Source organism: Varroa jacobsoni, unplaced genomic scaffold (assembly GCF_002532875.2).
Source record: "Varroa jacobsoni isolate VJ856 unplaced genomic scaffold, vjacob_1.0 scaffold_858, whole genome shotgun sequence".
Classification (NCBI taxonomy): Eukaryota; Metazoa; Arthropoda; class Arachnida; order Mesostigmata; family Varroidae; genus Varroa; species Varroa jacobsoni.
The window spans coordinates 424,433-445,932 of NW_019213760.1; the positions used below are offsets into that span (position 1 = coordinate 424,433).

General features: G+C 42.1%; 1 protein-coding gene and 1 non-coding gene across 3 annotated transcripts in view; both read left to right on the forward strand.

The window, feature by feature from the left end:
- The window catches only part of LOC111264425 (MOB kinase activator 2), a 53,718-nt gene extending 47,716 nt beyond the window's left edge, over positions 1–6,002 (forward strand). For both annotated transcript variants that reach the window (XR_002682855.2, XR_015312684.1), the window contains exon 4: positions 5,743–6,002. This is a non-coding gene — a transcript (MOB kinase activator 2). The remainder of the gene's footprint in view (positions 1–5,742) is intronic.
- Positions 6,003–9,937: 3,935 nt separating this feature from the next.
- Mob2 (MOB kinase activator 2) lies at positions 9,938–16,055 on the forward strand. The gene has a single exon (XM_086970082.1). It carries the CDS (start codon positions 12,534–12,536, stop codon positions 13,302–13,304), a length of 771 nt encoding a protein of 256 aa, XP_086826208.1. The 5' UTR covers positions 9,938–12,533; the 3' UTR covers positions 13,305–16,055.
- Positions 16,056–21,500: the final 5,445 nt, after the last annotated feature.

Here is a 21,500-nt window from a genome sequence, read left to right on the forward strand (position 1 = left end):
GACCGAGGAAACCCGACATCTTTTCAAATTGTCATCTTTTCCAAGATCTTAAGAAAACCGCTATGGATATCATCCATTTTCCAAGTATATGGTCTCTGTCTGGGGCTGTTTGAAAATGCCAAGGCGGATTTCATTGGGGGTGAAGGAGGGTTCCGACTGCTCCCGTCTCGTTGACTCCATTCATAATCACGTCATCTGATAGAACACTCTATTAAGTTTCCTTGTGAGACCTGCAATTGCCAGTGGATTGCTGGTCGTTACCGTTATCCGACAGCATAAAAGGATTCCTTCTAATGGAAAATATCATTTCAATTACTAACACCTTTTGGGGCGGCTGCTTCTGCTATTGCAGCGTTGCCTGCTACTATTCCTTGCCTCGTAACAACTATATGATATGTGTCTAATTGTTCTTAGAAAACGAGTCTTGTCTTCTTGGCGATGTCGTTCTGAAAGCTCCCCCTTGCCGGACCAATTAAACGGGCCGGGCATAGTTCTTCAAAAACGCGCACGTCGTTGTGATTTCACACAGATACTATATAGTGCTATAGGTACTCGCCTACATTGTCATTGTCGTAAGTACAGGCTCTCATCATAGCCATCTGGCGTTCGGACCGGACGTCCAAACTAGACAAACATTTGAAGCTATTCCTATGCTTCACTAGACTATAACGGTTGTTTGCTCATTCGTGGTTGTTGCTGGTAGGATGATTACCGGCGATTATGATATTAAGCTCCCTTTTGTGGCTAGACATTAACTTTCGGTTATTTTTTTTTTGGCCGAAACAGTGGGTGGAATTTACTTTTCGTTGTTAAAAATTGAGATGCTGGCCCATGAAGGTGTCTCACATTCGAGTTGGACTCACGATAGAAAAGAGCTACAAGGAAACAGTCCGCTAAGTGTGTACCGGTCGGAGAATTTTTCCAGCGGAAACTCACTCCGCAAATAAAGAAGTCCAAACCAATCTACATTGGGCGTTGAGTTGAACAAAAGGTGAGAACTTTGTTCTCGGTTCTATTCAGTACCTACATAAGAGAAACAGTGAAGTCACCTGTAACTGACTCGAGACCGCGTCGATAGTGCACGTGGTTTTACAACGAATTGTAAGCTGGTTCTTGCTGCTGTACTACGTGAGAGAAAGGAATTGATCAAACATTGCCGTAAAGCCACTCTAAAACTTTCCAAAACACTGGTATCAGTCAATACCTGACTGGGTTTGTAAGCGGTACTTTGTGCTGTTAAAATACGAGCTGGAGATACACGCACGAAGGGTGCCACACAAACGGTTGTGTAAAAAGAAATTACTATCATATTTTATTAGCTTCACGGTGGCGAGTACCATCCCGCAGGCTGCGCCGTCGTTTACTGGTCTAAGGGATGAAGGAAGTTAATGATGCGCTGAACGCCGAGGTCCTAGTTCTTCAAGTTTGAGGTACGTTTACATTCCTTGGAGCAGCTCCAGTTAAGTCAAGAAGATATTAGAATTGGATCTAATCCGCAATGAACACTTCATTTATTCAAGTGTGGTTGGTAGCTTGTCCTGCCCCATGTCTGTTGTTCAGCGTTGGCTTCCAGCATGGAGAGCAGCCAATGAATGATGCTTTCGTGAACGTCATTGTCAAGGAAAAAGGCAATCCGCAACCCACCTTTATAGAGAGCGATCATGGCGAGAAGCTACTGTTACAAGCTTCTTACCTACCTCATCGCAGAACATCTGATGAAGTTCTTGGAAACTTGTTCACGTGTCCCGACGGATCCCGCGCAGAAGCATTTCATCCTTTTAGTAGGCGACATATTACTTCAAAAAGTGCGTAGTGTCCGTTGTCGATTAAAGAGAACGCCCCGTGGTTGCAGATTTTTTAATAGCGTTTGATATGACGTCCCGAGACAAGACAAACTCGCACAATACGAAATCTTTCAGACACTCTGCATCTGGTCAGGATGATTCTGCAAGAGACCTCAGAAACGTAGATGTCAGTGTGGGTGATAAACTTCTAGCTTTCCTTTTTACTGCTGGATGATCTGCCCTTCGATGTTCAAAATCTAAGATAATGCGTACAAACTCTGCTCAATACCTATGGCCTTGTCGTATTTGGAGCAGATCGGGGTCATATCCAACAAGCTTTCAGAAGGCGCTCATTATATGTGGTAAACTGAACTAAAGATCATTGTGAACAAGACAAAAGACACGAGGCTGCGCTGCGAAGACCGCCTTGCTGCTGCCGGTATGCTCTGTTTATTTCGAACGGCCCCGAAGTAGGTAACCAGCCTAAAAAGGCTAAGTATGATCTTACTTACAAGTGCCCCAGCCTTAACGGAGCAAATGACGGCCAGAGTACAACGCGTGACGGTGACGAGTGCGTATATAGAAACACTTTTTAGACATTAATTATGAACGGTGTTGCTCCGGTTCGAAGTGGATGGCCCTGACATCTTTCTACGGAAATTAGCTCATGTGTTTCTAGACAGTCTGAAACGCAGATTCAAACTTTCCACTAACCCTGCTTATTTAAGGTTCATTAATAAGGTTCATAAATAAATGAAAAAAGAAACGAACACAACTAATCGAAGAACATAATTTGCCCACTTTTTATGCGGTAGAACACCAACTTGCTTTTCATTTGCCGGATGTTACGTGCATCTGTTCAAAATATGGAGTATGCATGCCTCGGGTAGCACGCGGCGTCACGGGTTCTAGTACCTTCGCTGAATAGCCTTTCTAACCGGACACATCAATTTTAAAACCTTATATATTATTTTTGATGCCTCCATGCAACACAATTCTTCATATTCTTGTATACATGTATGAAGACTGACGTTTCATTGATTGGAACCATGTCGACTGGTACTTCATCGAATTCTAGGCTGGGTGAGTTTCGTGGGAACGGACTCATCTCGAAAGGACCTGCTCCTGCAATATTCATGATGAAGCTGTGGTCGAGCGAAGAATGTCTCTGAAAGGCCTAATGACGTTGGTGATTGTTTTAGTACACTACTTGGATACTATGAAAACAGTCATTGCCGTATTTGATAAATCTGAGGTTTCACTGATTGACGATCGATATCCCGATTCAGTAAATGAGCGTCATTATATACTATAGCTGTTATTATAGTTAAAAGTTGTTTCTGGCGTGTTCCCTTTCAAGTAGTCAATTAGCTAGCACGGTCACTGATTTTGTCGCTTGTTGTATTACGCCGTTGTGGCGTCATAGCTGGTAAGCACGTTAACGCCCATCGTATATTTTAGCATGCATCCAAATGTTAGAACGATAATAGGGTCGTTTTTAGCAATAGGCAATTAAGATATATAGATATATTGGACCATTTATCACAAAGTATACAGTGATCCCAATAAACATGATCAAAGGTATAGTTTCGTGAAAGGTGGAAACTCCTAGTAGAAAAAAATGTGCAGTTTACGTAACAGCAATCAGCAGATGTGTAAAGTATCTGTGTATTGCACTTATCAATCTTTACATGCATAAATCCATCTGCGTGCCGATCTTCCGCGGGCCAACATAAACCGCCACCCGGCCCATCACTTTGCGTCGCCGCCTTTCGCGTTTTTGTTACTGACGGGTCAATTTTGTGCACTGACCAGTCAGTCCTGTGGTTAACCACATGTTGGTGCAATTTTATTGTCTGGAGATATTGTGTTTATGTTTATTCGAATAAAGCATGACTGTCGCTATTATGACGACGACGAATTTACTATCAACGAAACGTGTTATTTGTTCACTGACTGTCTCACAGGCTGTATTAGGCCAGCGAACTGTATATGCCTAGGCTTTGTTGACGGACTTCCTGAATGTGCGATCTGTTCCCATTTTATCGCTCCGGTTCTCGTGAACGAAGACGATGTAACTGGGACTAGTGATAAGTAGAAAGTCTGCCAGATATCGAAAATAAAAAAAATCGCACAAGCATCCCAATGGTATAGGAACAAACCTTGAAATAACGCTATTAAACGTCACTCAGCTATTGCTGTTAGCCAATTGCTACTATGACTATTGAAGCTTTTTACGAAATCTTGTTTATTATTATTATTATTATTTATTTTTCATCAACAGACTTCTAAATTAGATGTCGCGATACCATGTGGCAGGAAAATAAGACGTCTCGTTAAGCCAAGTGAAACAATTGCATTCGCTGAATTAGGCTAATGATAAAAATGACAAAATGCCGAACTGGGAAATGACAGGTCGAAGGTCGGCGTTCCCTAGGCTCATCTAGTAGGTCGCTTCTGAACACTCGAATCGGCTTCGGGTAGCGGGTGGTGCTCTACGTCCAACTTGATCCATAGGATTGTCGAATAGGAAAAGAGTATGCTAGAGAACGAGATCACGTTAAACCTGGATGGCCTAGCGTAGGAGACACTGTATAGTATCACTGGGAGTTGGTCGTCACTGAAATGCTTCCTGTTGTAATTCAACCATTGCCGTCAGCAACAACCGTTGTCCATAATAGCTACATCAGTCTACACTCATAGACACAGTAAACCAGCGGAACAAAGGAAGATGTCTAACATCCGGTCGTTTTCAGCCATCTGATGCATGTCTCCACTTGATGCTTAAGCGACCATATAGCTATTCCTATAGCCGAGTTGCTGTTTTCATTCCATTTCCAGTACGCTTGTACTCATAGTCCTACCACGATTAATTGTTACTCACAGACCCCGATTCAGATTATAGTAGAAGCGCAACATAGTGGGGGGTAATTTTCGGTTGGCAGCCACCAATTATTTGCCACTCCAATCGATTGGCTCCTTTGCCGTAGCGTCTCCCTGGCTTTTTAGATGCGTTTGAGTTTTTGCTTATGGCTCTGATTCACGTTCACTAGCTCGTCATCTGTTTTCCTTCGATCTTCGATGTTCGAACATTTGTTTCATCGAGTTCCTCTGCCTTCCGCCTCTATTTTTTTTGGTTTTATGTTAATTTTGCCTTTGCGACTGCCGAAATTGTATCTTATAGCCATAAGTCATAACAAGAAAGGTATATATACCGATAAATGGCTAGGGACTTATGGCTGTACGTCGGCCATAACTGTCCGTTTGTTAAGACGATGGATATTTTTAATAAAGTTACGCATACATGCGTATAGCTACGTCTGTAAGCGACATTGGTGCCGGTAGTTCCGCTTTCTATAGTTTCATATTGCCGTCGTGGACGGATTATGGTCATAGCCGTGTGACCCCCCATTCATTCCTCCACTGAATCTATTTACCTCTACAGAGTCTGTGCGCTCTTCTGTTATTGCTATGGTGCATTTTGTTAAAGTTTCGTGGCCTGTGAGCAACTAAAGTGAGTTTTTAATTTGTTCTATTAAAGTTTTCATTCGTGTTCTGTCCACACTGGAACAGTCGGCCTCGAACCTCGGCCTTCCCTAGCCCTTTCACCATGGAACGTTCTTCCTACTGATTAGACTATCGTTCAGATGTGCGACCGTGTAACGGGATCGATTACTCTAACATCTATTGTGTTAAGCATCGTGCCTAGAAAAAAAAACGTCAGCATCGTCTTCTGCAACACTAAAAATTTCTCACAAATGAACTACCAGTAAACTCAATATAACTAAGTAAATTGGTGTAACTATCTAGCACCAAGTGATCCACCCGTTCCATCATCGCATCCAGTCATACCATCTGTTGGATGGAGCTACCGTTACTAATCGTCAGGCAGTAGTCCCTTGTCACCTGTACACTCTGATTGTTTTTTCACCATGTTTCTGTGTTTATTCTGTTGTAGAAAACAAGGCATGAAACGTATGCGCGCATATTTACTTCTCACACAAGACCCGCGTGTTCATTACGGACCGACCGCAGATAGTTAGTCTATCAAAATTCGAGGCCACTGACGCATCTGGATATTTTATATATGTACTCACGTGCTTGGATATTATAGCAGTACGCATAAATGGGTATGGTCGTAGGTAGCTTCGTTTTATATGTTTCTACAGATGGAATAACATATATATATATATATATATATATATATATATATATATATATATAATAGATGTATTGAAGCTGTAAGATATGCAATGTGTTAAATGTATCTATAATAAATAACTTAAGGCAGCTTATTGGCCGATAAAATGTAATGTGGCACGTGGTTTCCAATTATAACTATACGTTGATCTGGCAAACACATAGATATGATTGTATATCAATATATATAATTAGACAGGCAACTAGAGGTGCTGTTCGCGCTTGGTCAGTCGTCCTGCTATACCAATATAAATAAACAACTGACCAGTGTCCACGTCATGGATGCGGCAATGCTGAGTGACTCGGTCATGCTTGGCGGCAGCTGCCACAGGTATGTCGCATCGTGCATGTAAAAAACAGGAAGGTCCCATCTAAAATAAATAAATGTTTCAAACGACTGCCTCCCGCTATACAAATGCATGTCTTTGCCGGAATCCGGAGTAGCACATGTTCCGAAGTTCCGTAGGCAAATACTTCACGGTTGCGCCATCATCGCACAGTGACGAACATGATGCTAGACCGAAGAAGTTGTTGAGAGGAGAACAGCAGAAACTATTAAAAAACGTAACAAGATGCAGTATATGTCAGGAAGGGTAGGCGTACCACGAAGCGGTTATGGTTAGTCGGACTAGTTCAAAGGTAAAGCAATGATGTGTCGAAACGATTAATATCGCTATGCACACATACGTATGTGCAGAATGGGTTACCCGTTTGCAGTTGCCTTTACCAGTGGCACCAATCACGGAAGCTGGTGTTCTGGCCACCAGCATGAGTCACAAATCAATTCGTCTTTTATCCATTGGATACCAGATGCCTGTATAAACAGAACGAATAGCATCCTACGCAATTCGTCGTTAGTTAACGACAAACTGTTAATAATAAACGGATTAGTTTGATATCAATAAAACCAAGTTCTCGTTTAACACACAATCAGGAAAAGCTGCTTTATTTAATACTGCAGTATGTGCCGCGATGCGTGACGCCAACGCGTCGTCTTCTGCCTTTCCCCTTGTTGTCAGTCGCGTGTCAAATAGTCAGATGCTCGTTATTGTCAGAAGAGTATAGCCTGAAGCCTCTGAAGCGGTCGGACATTAGCTTCTCGTTACCGAAGATTATGCTATTAAACAGAGGCAGCGGCAGTAGCCGCGGACAAGGACAACGAAGATGATCTTCTCGAGTCTCTGACGGACGTAGGACAGCCATATCGCGAAGCATCAGTTCACCTTTGTGTTGTCCTGTGCTGTTGCAATGCTCAATGTTCATATGATTACTTCGATCCATCGTCGCTGTTGTTGTTTAATCTGTTTGCAGCTAAATAATGGTGGTGGTATTATCGCACTGCTGTATAATTATAAAATCGTCGATATCGTTCTGTATCAGATCCGAGCGAGCAAAAAAACTGTAAATTGTCTGCCGTCGGCCATTGACGGATTATTATTGCGGATTAGTATTGTTGTGCACGTGACCGTCGGCACAGACCAAAGCTAATTTATTGAAGCGTGTTTTAAAGGTGTACCTAGAATACAAGTACATTTTATTTGCTAAGGGGCAGCTACAAGAAAAAGGCAAACACCACATACTAGAACGGTGTTCTTCTTACGATTAGTAAGAGATAAAAGGGACCGAAAGGCGACGGCGTTTCCTCTGTTGGGACGTGCATTCCGAGACGATTTATATTCGGGCTGTTGTCATGTAAATGGCCTGTCAAGCTGAAGAGTTCAATGCAATACGAATAATAACGTTGGCCCCGACTGAAGCAGCCGTCAGGACAACAGAAACGTTCTTGTGGTGACGGGACAACAGAAATAAAACTTCACTGGGCAAGACAGATTTTCATGTTATCGTTCATTACGAGACCGTGTCGATAGTGTCACGTCAGGTACACTTGTTACGTTTGTTACTTTCGATGCATATGGATAGGCCGTTTAGAGCTTTCGATTACGACAGCAAAACTTATTTCGTGGATCGTTGTCTCGCCTGAACGTAATTCTAATACGTACTACTAGTTTCTTGTGCTGAAACCCCACGCGATAATCTGTCGTGATGCGTGCATCTGAAGTTTGCAAGGCGCACTCAGATACCTTTCAATCTTTCCTTTTCAAATAATGAATCGTGAAGCCATTGAAGACAGCTGATGAATCTTTTCAATAACGTAGTTTATTTATGTCATAAACATTATATATGTATATATATATATATATATATATATATACTAGTCAAGTAAATCATACCATTGTATAACAGCTTTACGCACAGTAGCTTTATGTGAGCATTACTATAATCCCGAAGTTAAAAGATCTGATGCCTTCATCGGTCCAGGTGGGTGTCTTGTCGGGTAGCTTGTTTCAGTCAAACCGAACTTATTGATACGCAAAAATAGGCTACTACGGTGAACAATGGACAGTATGTGAGCAACATATACGAACTAAAGATAATGGACACGGTGAATCGCTTCTGAATTCACGACGATAACCACGAGAAGCCTTCCTATGGCGGCCGTCATTCGTAGCAAACAAAATCACACCGTTTATCGACTTCAGCGTGCGCTTGTCAATGGTTGCATACTTCTAATGTGACCTTTTCGGCGGCGAGTGAAAGGCACTGTGGTACGTATCATACGAGCGATATCGAAGAGGTTACTTGAATCGTTGCAATTGCCCTTTGAGATTAAATACGTGAAACATCAGTTGTTTATAGATTCGGAGAACTAAAAGGGATTGGATGTCATCAGGGTACATTTTGGAGTGACCCCAGCAAGTCTGCTCGTCAGTGTTAAATCTAGTTAGAGCCCTCCTTCAATAGACATTTGTATTGGCAGTAGTACATTTGCTTATATAAAAATCCCTGGCGAAGACCCTTTACTAATATTTTTATCACGATGTACGGTGGAATGTTTCACGCTTTTGAAGCAGCAAACGTTGTAACGCGTACTCTGGTGCCACTTGTCGGAAATGCAATGATGCTTAAAGCCAGTGGCAAAAACACGGTCTCAGTGTTGAAGCCTGAATCGGATGATCCGATCAGTAAAACCATATTGGCGATAGCGCATAACATTGAAATAAAAAAAAATCGTTCCAGATTCCTTCGAACCATAAGTAGGTAAGCGTTGTTAAGTGAATTTTGCATTTTCCTTACTGCAGAGCAGTATGCATGAGAGGCAGACTATAATAATGATTTTTGTCGTGTTGTTGAAAAGTCAATCGCAGAATTTATTAATCGCTATAAAGAATATGGATTTCGAGTGACGGTATTTTTTGTTTAAAGATCGTAACCTTACCTTCCCACCTGTCTTCAAGCGGGATACATTGATCGATGCTAACTTTTTTAGTTAAGGCTATGACAAGACATATTTTCTATATAAAAACACGACAATATCCCCGTTTCTTGCGTAGCATCTACACGATAGTTAGTAATTTTTAACGATTATTTTTCATATTGACTCTTACAGCACGTTAGTGTTATGAAAAGCATTACCAGATCAATTCATTACTTAACACTTACGCGCACGCTAATCACTTTGTGCTAGAATTATTTAAAAGGATCCCAGGCTTTTTGTCACAAGCCAACGACTCTTGACTGATCTCCATCGAGCTCTAGTTAACCTTTGGAGCTTCTACAATCAGAATCGTACATAAACATATGATGATGCTGATTGCTAAGTTCGACGGCTGCTTCTTTCTTAATAATGGTTTCGCGCTTCTACACGCTATCACGTTTACAGAACAGGGTTCCGATATCAGTTTTCCTAAAACAGATTGATTAAGGACTTTATATAATTCTAGTTCCCGCGCGTATCCAGTTAGCTTACGCTGTTTAAGGGCTCATTAATACGGTTATTCTGCAGCGTAATTTCGTTGCTAAATCTGAATAATGTTCTGTAGAGTCTTCACTGTTTTTGTCAACTGAAAAACGCTGTAAGAACATATTTACGTAAAACATGAATGATATGGCTTTGTGCAATCGATATTAGTTTATTATTATTGGTCAAATATACATAGCCATTTCCGTACCTTCCCCTTCATGTGCCTTCTCATACCGATATCTGGTATTATTATTTTCTAGGTTTACGCGGCACTTATACAACCTGGATATGTCTTATCAAAAATCAGTGTTAGTCTAGTGTTTTTAGCTGTACGAGCTCGCTGACGGCTTGCTCAGACCCAACCGACTCGAGTTTTGTTAGATCTGTTGTGCCATTCAAGGGCTGTTGTATCCCGCGCTCAAGAGTCTATACTTGGTGTTCTTCTACGCTGACCGACCTTACGCCATCCAGCACATACGACACGTGTACGAAATGCTCTCTTATCATTATGGTATTATGGACAATGGGTTCGAATAAAGTACGCATTGTCTGTCAATACGATTTATTGCGTAGTTAACGATCCGTGTAAACGTGTGAGTTCGCTGTGTAGGCGAAAAAAAAAATCTACGGTTATACTACTGGTTCTATCTGTTAGTATTAGCTTCGGCTTAAATAGTGCATTATATTCTTATGGTCCAAGCCACGCCAGTGGCATACACGACAGATGTGATTAACTGAAGCAAACTTATTTTCCATAATATTTTAACTCGGACCACAACCTTTGAACGTGATCAGGCGGAACCTGAGGTAGATAAGTCATGGTTGAACTCAAGGTGAAAGCAATATTAACAATGATAGTCGGCTTTGCTATCATACATTTTCGCTCACGACCAATATATCGTCTTTAACCGTAAAATACATGTAAGCTTTTAAATAGAATGATCCTATTAGAAATATTCAAATAGAACAGCTTTATATAAAATGTGTTCGTTTGTTCTACAAGGCACAAACTGCACAGTTTATTAGCTCGCGCCAGTTGCGTAATATGCCTTCTCTATGGTGACCGGAACTAACAGTTCCGATCCTGTTCAGTATCCACGATAGAAAATGAACGTGTAAAACATGCAGAAGCTCATATTGTCGTAGAACTTCCATAACTCTCTCACGTTTCACTAATAAATTATTGCCTTTTTTTCAAAAACGTTTACCGAATCACCTCGTTTTTTGTGCAACAGCCGAATTACTTCGATTCATTGTTTACTTTCTCACATTGGTCCTGTTTATTACTTCTACATAATATATCTTGCGTGACAGGCGACTTCTTTTCTTTCCAATGGACGCAAGCTGTAGTTGCCGTTGGCTCGGCGAACCGCTCGGCGAGCCCACATCGTCGCTACCACTTGAGCACCGTCCAATCGCCCGCTCTCCTTTCGAGCGACAGTTCTAGCAGACAAAATCATTGCGGCTCCCTAGGCGGCCATGTTGCTTGTTTACATGTTCGTTTGTTACTTCAACTGACAAAGGTTCATCAAATAGCAGAAAACTGTCCGCATACAGAAACACTGTCGCAGTGCAACGAGAAGAGTGAGCAGCAGAGATCAACAGATCGAGCAGCAGCAGCGGGCTTAGCAGAACGACTTCTTGTCGGCTCGAATTATCGGTTTCAGAAAAAATAGAGGCAGTGTGTCGGTGGAGAAGGGCACCAGTGGCCGATGGTGTGGCTGTGCTCTATCGACGAGTGAGTGTTACTGAGGGTAGAAAAGGAAGGTGCGATTTTTAGCGGCGGGTGGTCGCGTGTATTGCGTTCTACGTTAGCGCCTCAGAGCATAGAAACCATCGACAGTAGCAATAGCATAGTTGGGGACGTGTGATTTAGGATGAAAAACGAGCGAATTCTAGCTGAGTTGCCCGCCGCCGCCGCCGGTGCCGCCGCCGCCGCCGCCGCGGCTGCCACAGCTGAGAACGACCACGGAGTTTTTCCTGATTTTATTTTGCGGCTGACTGTTTATTGCGCCGAGTTCAAATAAAGTTGTTTCGTCAAAGGGCTGTGCGTGTCTGAGTGAACGTAAGTGTCGCGTGTCTGTGTTGTGAGCAGTAACAGCACAGAGAGAGGGTTTACCGGGCTGCAACGGACCAGCTAATGAGGAGAGTAACGGCCTGTTTGCCTAGCAGCTCGGCTACAACTATTACCACTACAATTACTGCTACTACTGAAGCTTTCCTGTCTGTGTGCAAAAGCTGTTGTGTATCTTTACAACGAGAAGGATATACTTTGATGAGCAGCCTATTTAGTATCTGCGTTTGACTTTCGCTGCGTATGTGTCCTGTGTGACTCTTGAATCTGCTGATTGCATGTTGTCTGTTACTACTGTATAGGGGCTGTTCCCTGTGGTGAAGCGATGACGGTGCCCATCGAGGCATCATTTGCACGGCGGCTGTTAAACCTGTCCTCGCTACTCCAATGGCAAACAGAGACAGACAGCCAGCAGTGGTCGTGAGCGACTGGAGCTCAGTAGGAGCTTCGATCGCCACATCAAGCCACGATCATCACAAGAGTGTTTTCTATTACAGCTGTTACTATCAAACTTTCGAACTGCGGCTCTGCACAGCCCAGAGGGCAGTTGTTTGTTGTCCTTTGACTGAACAGTTTGTAAATCAGTGCCTTTGGCCTCCGGACGGCTCAGAATAGGCCAAGTACAGGCGAGATAGGACGAGTAAAGAAGAGAAGAACCCGGCTGCCCAAGACCATGGAGCGGCTGCCCGAGTACCTGCGCGAGACGGTTGTGTGGCTGACCGGGCGTGGTAAGCGCAAGGAGCAAACGGAAGCGCAGCCAAAGATTTATCTGGAGGATCAGGTGCTCGAGTGCACTGTCAACGAAGAGTCACTTAAGGAGCTAGTGGCACTCCCGGACGGGCTTGACTATCATGAATGGCTGGCGTTCCATACGCTGGCTTTCTTCGAGCACGTCAACATGATCTACGGTACGGTGGCCGAGTTTTGCACAGTGTCGGGCTGCCCCGACATGTCAGGACCCGGAAACCGGCAATATCTATGGTTTGACGATCGTGGCAAGAAGTGCCGCTTAGCCGCACCACAATACGTCGACTATGCGATGACGTTCACTCAGAACACGGTGACGAACGAAGCATTCTTTCCTACGAAATTCGAGGGCGAGTTCCCTGCTTCGTTTGAGTCGATCATCAAGAAAATTCATGGTCTCCTATTAGCGGTACTGGCTCACCTGTATCATGGCCACTTTCGCGAAATCCTCCTTCTCGAGCTACACGCCCATCTGAACACTTTATTTTCGCATTTCACTCTGTTTAATGCCCACTTTGGTCTCAACGACGATGACGTTCTAAGGGATCTCGCTATTGCCCTTAAACTCCTGCCAAAGCCGGGTGGAAATGGCGATGCTACGGAAACTGACGGCACAATAGCCGACGATACAAGCGCTGCAACTGCCGGCTGCACAGAAGAGGAACGATGTTCTGACATTCCTACGTCGTTACTGTGACCAGCTGATGCACGGTCGTTGACAATCGCAGCAGCTGCAATCGCCACCTGTTCGGCGATAAGGGCGGGATGGAGTTTGTTGCCAACTGGAAGTCGCCACCCAACAGATAAACGGTAATCTGCAGAAGGTGATGAAGGTCTTCAGTGCTGAAGACAACGAACCTGAGGTGAAGAGGAAATGATATTGTTTTCCCTTTTCCACCATTGTTCGATGTGTCCACATTATCAATTAATGTAGAACAGACACGAATAGATCAAAATACCGAAAGGCACTTAGGCACATGTGCTGATAGCATGAGTACGATATGAGAACGTGTTGATGCACAAACAGTTGATATAAGACCCATCACTGCAACTAGCTTTAGCAAAACAAAGGGTCTACATCAATTTTCACTAGGCGAATATTTAACTAATAGGTCAAAACAGAACACTAGAATTTTACAGAGTCATGTAGATTTATGATGCGTTCTTGGCGAGCACGTTGTCGGACAGAAGAGATCCGCGGGGCAGATGTTATACGAGGGAAGGTGGGGAAGAACAGTTTGAAGGACGGTATCTCGGAAAGACAGTGCAAATATAAAACAGGTATATATATATATACATATATACATATATATATATATATATATACGTATGGACACAAGTGACGCCAACGAATTTCACTAGACGAAGAATGCACAGGGTTGAGCATGTGGGCGAGCGTGCACCCAGCATACAATTTCCAAAGAGCCCCATAAGGAACGGTGCAATGAAAGATACATTCTCAGTTCAAAACAGACGCACCGCCTTTGGTGGCACCACGATCAAAAGATAGAGGTGATACCATTTGCAATGCAACAAAAAAAACAAAGCACTTTCGTTCTTAGACAACATACAAAGCAAAAAAAAGAAAAGTAGTAGGGCTTATGATATGCGTAATATATCCGCGTGATTCGATCATGCTCTGCATATTTAAGAAAGTTACGGTAACAAAGAAATAGGCATAAAAATCGTAGCAAAAAAAAAGAGAAAACAAAATACAATGACATACTTCATCTACGATATTAAGAGGCAAGCTCAAAATTCTCTTTAAAAATGATACATATGGTAACATCTAGGTGATTCATGGACGCCGATGGCGATGACGGGGAAAATGCTTGCAGAGTACATTGATTCACAAGTATTGCACCAGCATATATAGCATGATGAGACCAGTCTTCGCTGGAGATATACTGAAACAGTGGTTTACATTACGGAAGGGTGAACGATTAGCTTAAAGGGCACTTAGAAGCGAGTTCCTAAGAATAAAGGAATATCTAACTAAAACGACATTCTGGTTCAGACGCACCTCTCAACCTTTGATAATGGGCACTGACAAAACGTTACATGCTTACCTCCATCCCTTGGGATCTCTTGCCTCATCGAGCTAATAGAACGCCAAAAAGAGTCATCTGAATGCTACTAACATGGTTTAGTGATAATTTAACAAAGAAAAGTGCTTTTAGAATGACGACTGGCGCTAGCAAGACGTCATGTATGTGGATACTAACTAGCTAAGTAACCGTTTCGCAGAAACAAATGTTCACAGAAGGCTTGACGATTGATAACGTACTATTCGTATTACGGTTATTAGTGTTTACTACTCTTATTGTCATTATTTATTTTATATTATTACTTAGTTGCACCGCCAATCCAAACACTATTTATAAAAAAAAATTCAGAGCCTGATAGCTTAACCAACCAAGTGAAATGTCGTGAAAGGCTGACGATAGTAATTTGCAATTACGATAAGGACTATTTATGTTGTCCTTTATTACAAACAATTATTATTTAGTTGATGCTACGTTTGTGTTGATAATGAAGTGTATTATGTACATTATGTTCAATATCGAGAGGGATAAATGAGATCGAAGAAAAGTGACAAGGAGCAAGTGCAGGAAACTTTTGAAACGGTGTGAAACACCTTCGTGAACAGTGGTCGACGAGAAAATGCGGAGAACAATAGTGTGAAGGTAATAAGAGGTGTATTGAACTGATCTTGTTATATCGACCAATCTCAGAACGCCCTAAGGCCTGAAGAAAGAACACTGATGAGGACACGGGAGCGCATGAAACAAGGCCAGCGAGTTCGCGATGAAGAATTTTGTTATGTCAACAAGTCCTCTACAAGCCGTATCTGTCCCTCGTACAGATCAAGATTGTACAATACTGAAAAAAATACGTTGCAAACATTCGAACAGACTAGATATCTGTGTGAGATGGATAGATGTGGACGTATGACGAAAACTAAATATTTAATTTATTAAAGTAAGCTGAAGCTGAATTAGGAAGTTAAGTAAATAAATAAAAAGGTAAAAGCCGTTGTGAGATACGCGGTAAAAGAAGCAATGTGAAAGAACGAGAGAGAGCCCAGATTTAGTGTAAAAGTTGAGAGGAGTATACAAGAGAAACCGCTGGCAGGCAATTTTACCAGAGACAAGGAAAGTTGTTGAATAGAAAAACATAGACAAAATATATATATATATATTCAAACAAAAAGACCACGGGACAAGACGGCGGTAGTAAAGCAAGAAAGCAAATTACGCGTGGATGTAGGAGTGGCGGGGAGATACGATGACGAAAAGTACTACTAGGCTAGTGCACTGTACAGAGTTGTTCCATGAAAAGCTTGCCCTATGTAGGGCTGAGTTGTTGTTATGACTATTAGAAATTTGATGAAATATTTAAAATGCTAGAAAAAAACCTATACAAGAAAAAAAATAATATTACTAACGTTATTGAGTTTTCATTTAGGTATAGTGGTGCTGTTGAAGGGAAAGGCGATAGCGCTGAATGAAAATATTCTAAATCGTACAGCAGGTCAAGTAATGAGAAATCTACAGAATGATATACTCTGTTGAGGCGTTTGTACTCATAATGATTTATTTAGAAATACCCCAGACGTCGCAGAATATCTGCTAACGTGGGTTATCAGCAATCGCCGAGTTATTACTGACTTTGCATATATCTAGGAATTGACTTCATGCAAGCACCACGTAATCCAATACTAAATTTACGATTGGCCCCATTAAATCACTCAGATAGTGTGTATTCCGACATGATATCATTTATAAATTAAGTGCGAGTGCTTGATATTTTGAGAAATACAACTCTACATCCTAATAGAGTAATTCATTGCTTAAGGCCAATTCGTAAACAAGCTAGTTTAGGTAGGTTAATAAATATTTTAAACATTTCTAACATTAACAAATTCTAGATATGCGTGTACCGAAATAATTATTACATTCAGATTGATGAAACTTCCATTTTATTAATTTGCCACGTTATCGTTATCGGAAGCCTGTTTTTAGCCTTAATCCTTCTTGTATCGTCTATCTGTTTCCTTTGTGTCTAGTTAAACTAGTAGTATCTAACGTGTAGTTATATTTTCGCCAAATTTTGAGCAACTTTTACTGTCTACCATTATTCTTTGAGATGTTTTTCATACATTAAGAGATTGACGTTTCACTTTCTGTCAGGTCGCTCATCAACGATTGTGATTACATACTGTATGAAACGACAAAAGCTACCTTCACGGTCTATTTACTATTACGTTATATGCAGTTTTTGGTCCTGTTTAGAAAGCTAGCCACGTTTGCTCATTAAATAACCAAGCACAATCACAATAGACGTTTGGATCGACCCATATACGCACATAGTCACACCCAGATGGCCAGCCAAATAGTAGGTGCTCACTGTCTTCTAGCAGTGTGTATTGGATTATAACAGATGCCACGTAGCATATTTATACTGTAGACCGTTCGCTGCGTCACCCTGGATACCTGCATGCTCAGTAAGGAATATCGTGCGGCGACTGTAACAGATTCAATCGTATTTTTCCTCTGCCTTTGTCGTCTTCTATTTCACTGACAATAGGCAATGCAAAATCGTTATCGTAATCAGTACGGCTGGTGGGCAGCGGTTCGTTGTTCTGGGCTGAAGAGTTATTATTCGTTTAGGTTAGAGTGAGTTTAGCTTACACTGCGCAAATTTACGTTTGTGAAAGAACTGCTCCTGGTGGCTTCTTTTACCCAAATGGCGGACCTGTATGCCTGCAGGACAGAAGCTAATTTATACTGTATAATAGATCTGCAGGAAGATGGGAAGGATGCCGAAATGATGTGGGGATGTTGCTTCTTAAAGATGTGTGATACGTCTGCCAACTAGCCAGTACATTTTTGCGTCCCATGAACGAAACGCAATAGAGATAGCAGCAACAACAGCCACAACCAGCCGCCGCGGACGTAACAGTATCTTCAACAGCACGGCGCTTATAGCCAGGATATAGTTATAGAGGGACGAGAAGTAGTGACTTGCCGCAGCCACAGTGACCGTCTGTGGCTGTTACGACCCTTGTCGACGTGTTTGTGTAAATCCATGATTTTTGAGGAAGCGATGGTTCGCTGGGTGACTTCATTTGAAGGCGCTGGTTTTCCAGTTGATTCCATTGAGGCCGGGCGACTTCACCTACTGCAGTTTCCAATGATCGTGAGCAAAGTCGCTCGTGGCAGCACCACTGCTGCCGTAGAAGTTGAGTTGCAATGCTTGTTTGTCCGAAAATTCAGCTATCGCTGGTCAAGTCAACAAGAAACATGGTCATTATAACGTGGCTATCAGTGCTTCCAGGTTGGCTGTTATCTCATGAACGACCTGTAGTATATAGAGACTGTGGCAGACTGGTCAGCGTCAACCGCACAGCGTGAGAAAATTTCCCACAGCAAAAGACACTTGTAGACTGGGGGCTACAGGGGAAAAAGATAATGAACGTAAATAGAAAAAGAGAGTGTTGGTGAAAGAATGCAAACAACGGCATCCTACTTTCACAATCGTAAGCTAGCACAACTAGCGCAAGATGCAGCGTAAACTAACGCCACACCCGACCTCATTTTAGATTGCCTCATATGTTCGGGTACAAATATGTACACATGATGTGCCGTATACATATGGCTATATGCTGAGTTGATTATAGCGCTTGTAATATGAAAAGAGCGTAACAAAACGGAAGTGCACAACTGGGACGGACAGGAAGGACAGAAAAATTTGTATGGGAAAAAATTATTGTAGTTGAGTATGTATATATTCGTCTAATGTGCAAATGAGACTTCACTGCTAGTAAGCTATTCGTTTGGCACTGTATGACTTTTATTAACTAAACCCTGAAACTTCAATGTTTAATAATTGTATTGATTTATCTAGTCAAAGAGCGTCATATAATGTTTTTGTAGTTCGAACTCAAACCATCCAGAGGCAATGACGAAAATTTAATGCCGCTTCCCAAAATTATCGGAGCAAAAAATAATGACAATATTAGTATCATCCTCATTGTTATGTTGGTGGAATATTTATGGCAATATTATTAATATTAAAAAAAATACAAAAAAATGCTACCGGGATTGCCGAAAGCCACACTCAAAAAGTTGGACAAGTAAGTCGTACTTTTTTATATTAGTCTGAATATATTAGAAAAACTGTTCCTATGGAGTATTTGGAGATTATTATGGCTGTTTGAAAAGATATGAGTCCATGGTTTAACAACTAAATGGAACAATGGCGATTTTAGAAACAGAAGTTTAGCTATTTTGATCAATGCGCAGTCGAAACCTAGTAAATGAGAGGAGTCCATTTTTATGCTGTCTACATTATTAGCTTAGCAACTGAACTTTAATTTTATACGTCTTCAGCTCACTATTAATTCAAATACAAAAATCTATTCATTTATTTCAACTATAAGCCTTATGTCTTGCGTGTTCATAAATGCTTGCTTTATCAGACGATCGAAAGGCGAACATATTTGTTAAGCGCTCTTATTGTTTTTTAATTAAATGTCCAATTTTATAAACGTTTTAAAAACTGGCTCTAGGAATCGTTCAAGTTGCCAAAGGGTAACGGACCACTGATTTGAAAATAATCATAAATCGTGCATTAACGGTTGATTGATTCCAAAGCTGATTCATACTACCGATACCCAAAAGTAAACGAAACGTATATTCGATCATTTAGTATACTGTTTATATTTCCATAAGTGATGGCAGGCTTAATGCCTGTTGACGTTATACTGCTTGAGTGCATTTGTGGAAATACATGCATACGCAAAAAGGTGCACCTTTAGTGTAAGACGTTTAGGTAACGACACAGTTCGGCTATACCATGTCACAAGAGTCCAAACATTATTGCCGCCATCGCAGTAGCTAACAAGTCATACTTTTTTTGTCGCATTTAATACCATAGCATTGTATCAAGCGTAATTTGTCATCAATTTCTCGTGGTCAAAGTATAACCAGTGCATCCCAACCCCTTCATGTTCCGTACTTAAATCTGGGCTCATGCAATGAATTATAATCAATGTCTTCAGAAAACAGAATAACTTAAGGACTCGATGTTGTTGCGTACTGGCAACGTCGGCGTCAGTACCGTCGCCTGCACCAGAAGCAATGACGATTCCGATAGTAACAGCGAAAAATACAGGAGGGTAAGAAAATCAGCCATTTCGTTAAGATTTAGCAAAAAGCTACCGGGTTGGAATACAGGAAAAACAATCAGCGCAGCCCAATTCTTTCTCGCTATCAATTTTATCTTTCTAGAAAACTTCAGGCACCCCACTTATTTTCAATCAGTTTCACCTTCCTCGGTGCCCCTTGTAGCGAGACGACACAGAACAAAATACCACAACTAATGTGAGACTTGCGAAGACCTGTCACAAAACGACGACGTTGTTGTTATTATTACTATTGACGTTGTTGTTGTTGTTGTCATAGTCGACGTCGATAATGATGATTATAATCATGCAGACGAAACAGGAGACGCTGCAGGGCTACGAAGAGTTTCGCCTGCAACAGCTGTGGCGATAAGGCTATGTACGAATCACCGCAATCAGCCAAAATAGAAGCGCAATGCAGACATGAGAGCGACCACTACAGATACTTCAACAGCGAACAGCTAGGCGATGAGGAGGATAGCAACAGCAACAGTCATAATGATATCTCCAAAATAGCAAAGAAATGGAACAACAACCACAATAAAAACAACAAAGTAATGATTTTGACAAAAGGCACATCATGGCATCGCCTGGGTCAGCGATAGGAGTCAATAGTACCAGCGGCACATCACAATGGACAGGGGCTCGTCTGAGGATCGTCTTCCTCGCTGATCCGTAGCCGAACTCCGATCTGCTACTTCCCCATTATAAGAAGCCTCATTTGATTTCATCGCTCATTCTTCCTCCACCCACATTCTAGATAGCCGCCACCACCTCCTTTGTCTTGTGCATTGTTGTTGTTGGCTATCCGTAAGAGGCAGCCAGCAGTTGCAGTACGGCAATGCTGCAGTTGCTGGCTGGCTATATACATACATATATATGTGCTGTCGATTTTGATGAGAAGTACGAGTTTGCCAGCTTGTAACTGTTACGTCACAGTGCACACGTTGAGCATGAACGCGCTTTCATATTGAGCAGAAGCAGTGGTCGTCTTGGCGACTGAGGAAAAGACGCCGAAGGTAAAGAAGAGACAACTAATCCTGTGCTATGCGTGAAGAGAATCGTGCTGGACCATCCTAGCCCCTAGTTCTCAATTTCCTTGAGACGCCGCAACTTTTACTACTACTCGTCGTCGTTGTCAGACTTCAGACGGCCTTTGCATTGACACGTCATAGGATATCTTTTTCGTGGAGAAAGAGCGAGAGACAAGGGTGACGTTGGCAGGCCAAAATGAGCGATTGCGTAAAGGAGCGATTCCTCATAAAGTCGATCCTGCCAACTACTAACATTGCCACGACTAATGTTTCGGCTGCTAATGGTAACTGAACGTGAAGCAGACTAGACTAGCAGGTGTATTTGCCTATACCCAGCGGCACTTCTGCCAGCTTCAAAGACTGGCAGGAAGATTCCCTTAAGTAAACGAAAACAACGGGAACGAAGCATGAACTGCAAGGAAACCAGGCTGACAGAAGCTATATTGCAAAGCACGCAGACGATCGGGACGGAAGTTGGACAACGTTGAAAATGCTTACCTCCGTCACGTCTTCTTCTGCTCTGGTAAAGAGGGTTAAAACTCGGCTTTGGCGATGGCGACATTCCCTTGACGTAATGGAAGCGGAGAGCGTACGGGATCGCTCGCATAAGACTCCAAAGCCATCGAAGGGGATCCAAAATTAGTCGAACCAATTCGCCTAACCACGTTGT

Excerpts from the sequence above, each read along its gene's own strand:
- Mob2 (XM_086970082.1), top strand. The coding sequence starts at position 12,534 with ATGGAGCGGCTGCCCGAGTACCTGCGCGAGACGGTTGTGTGGCTGACC.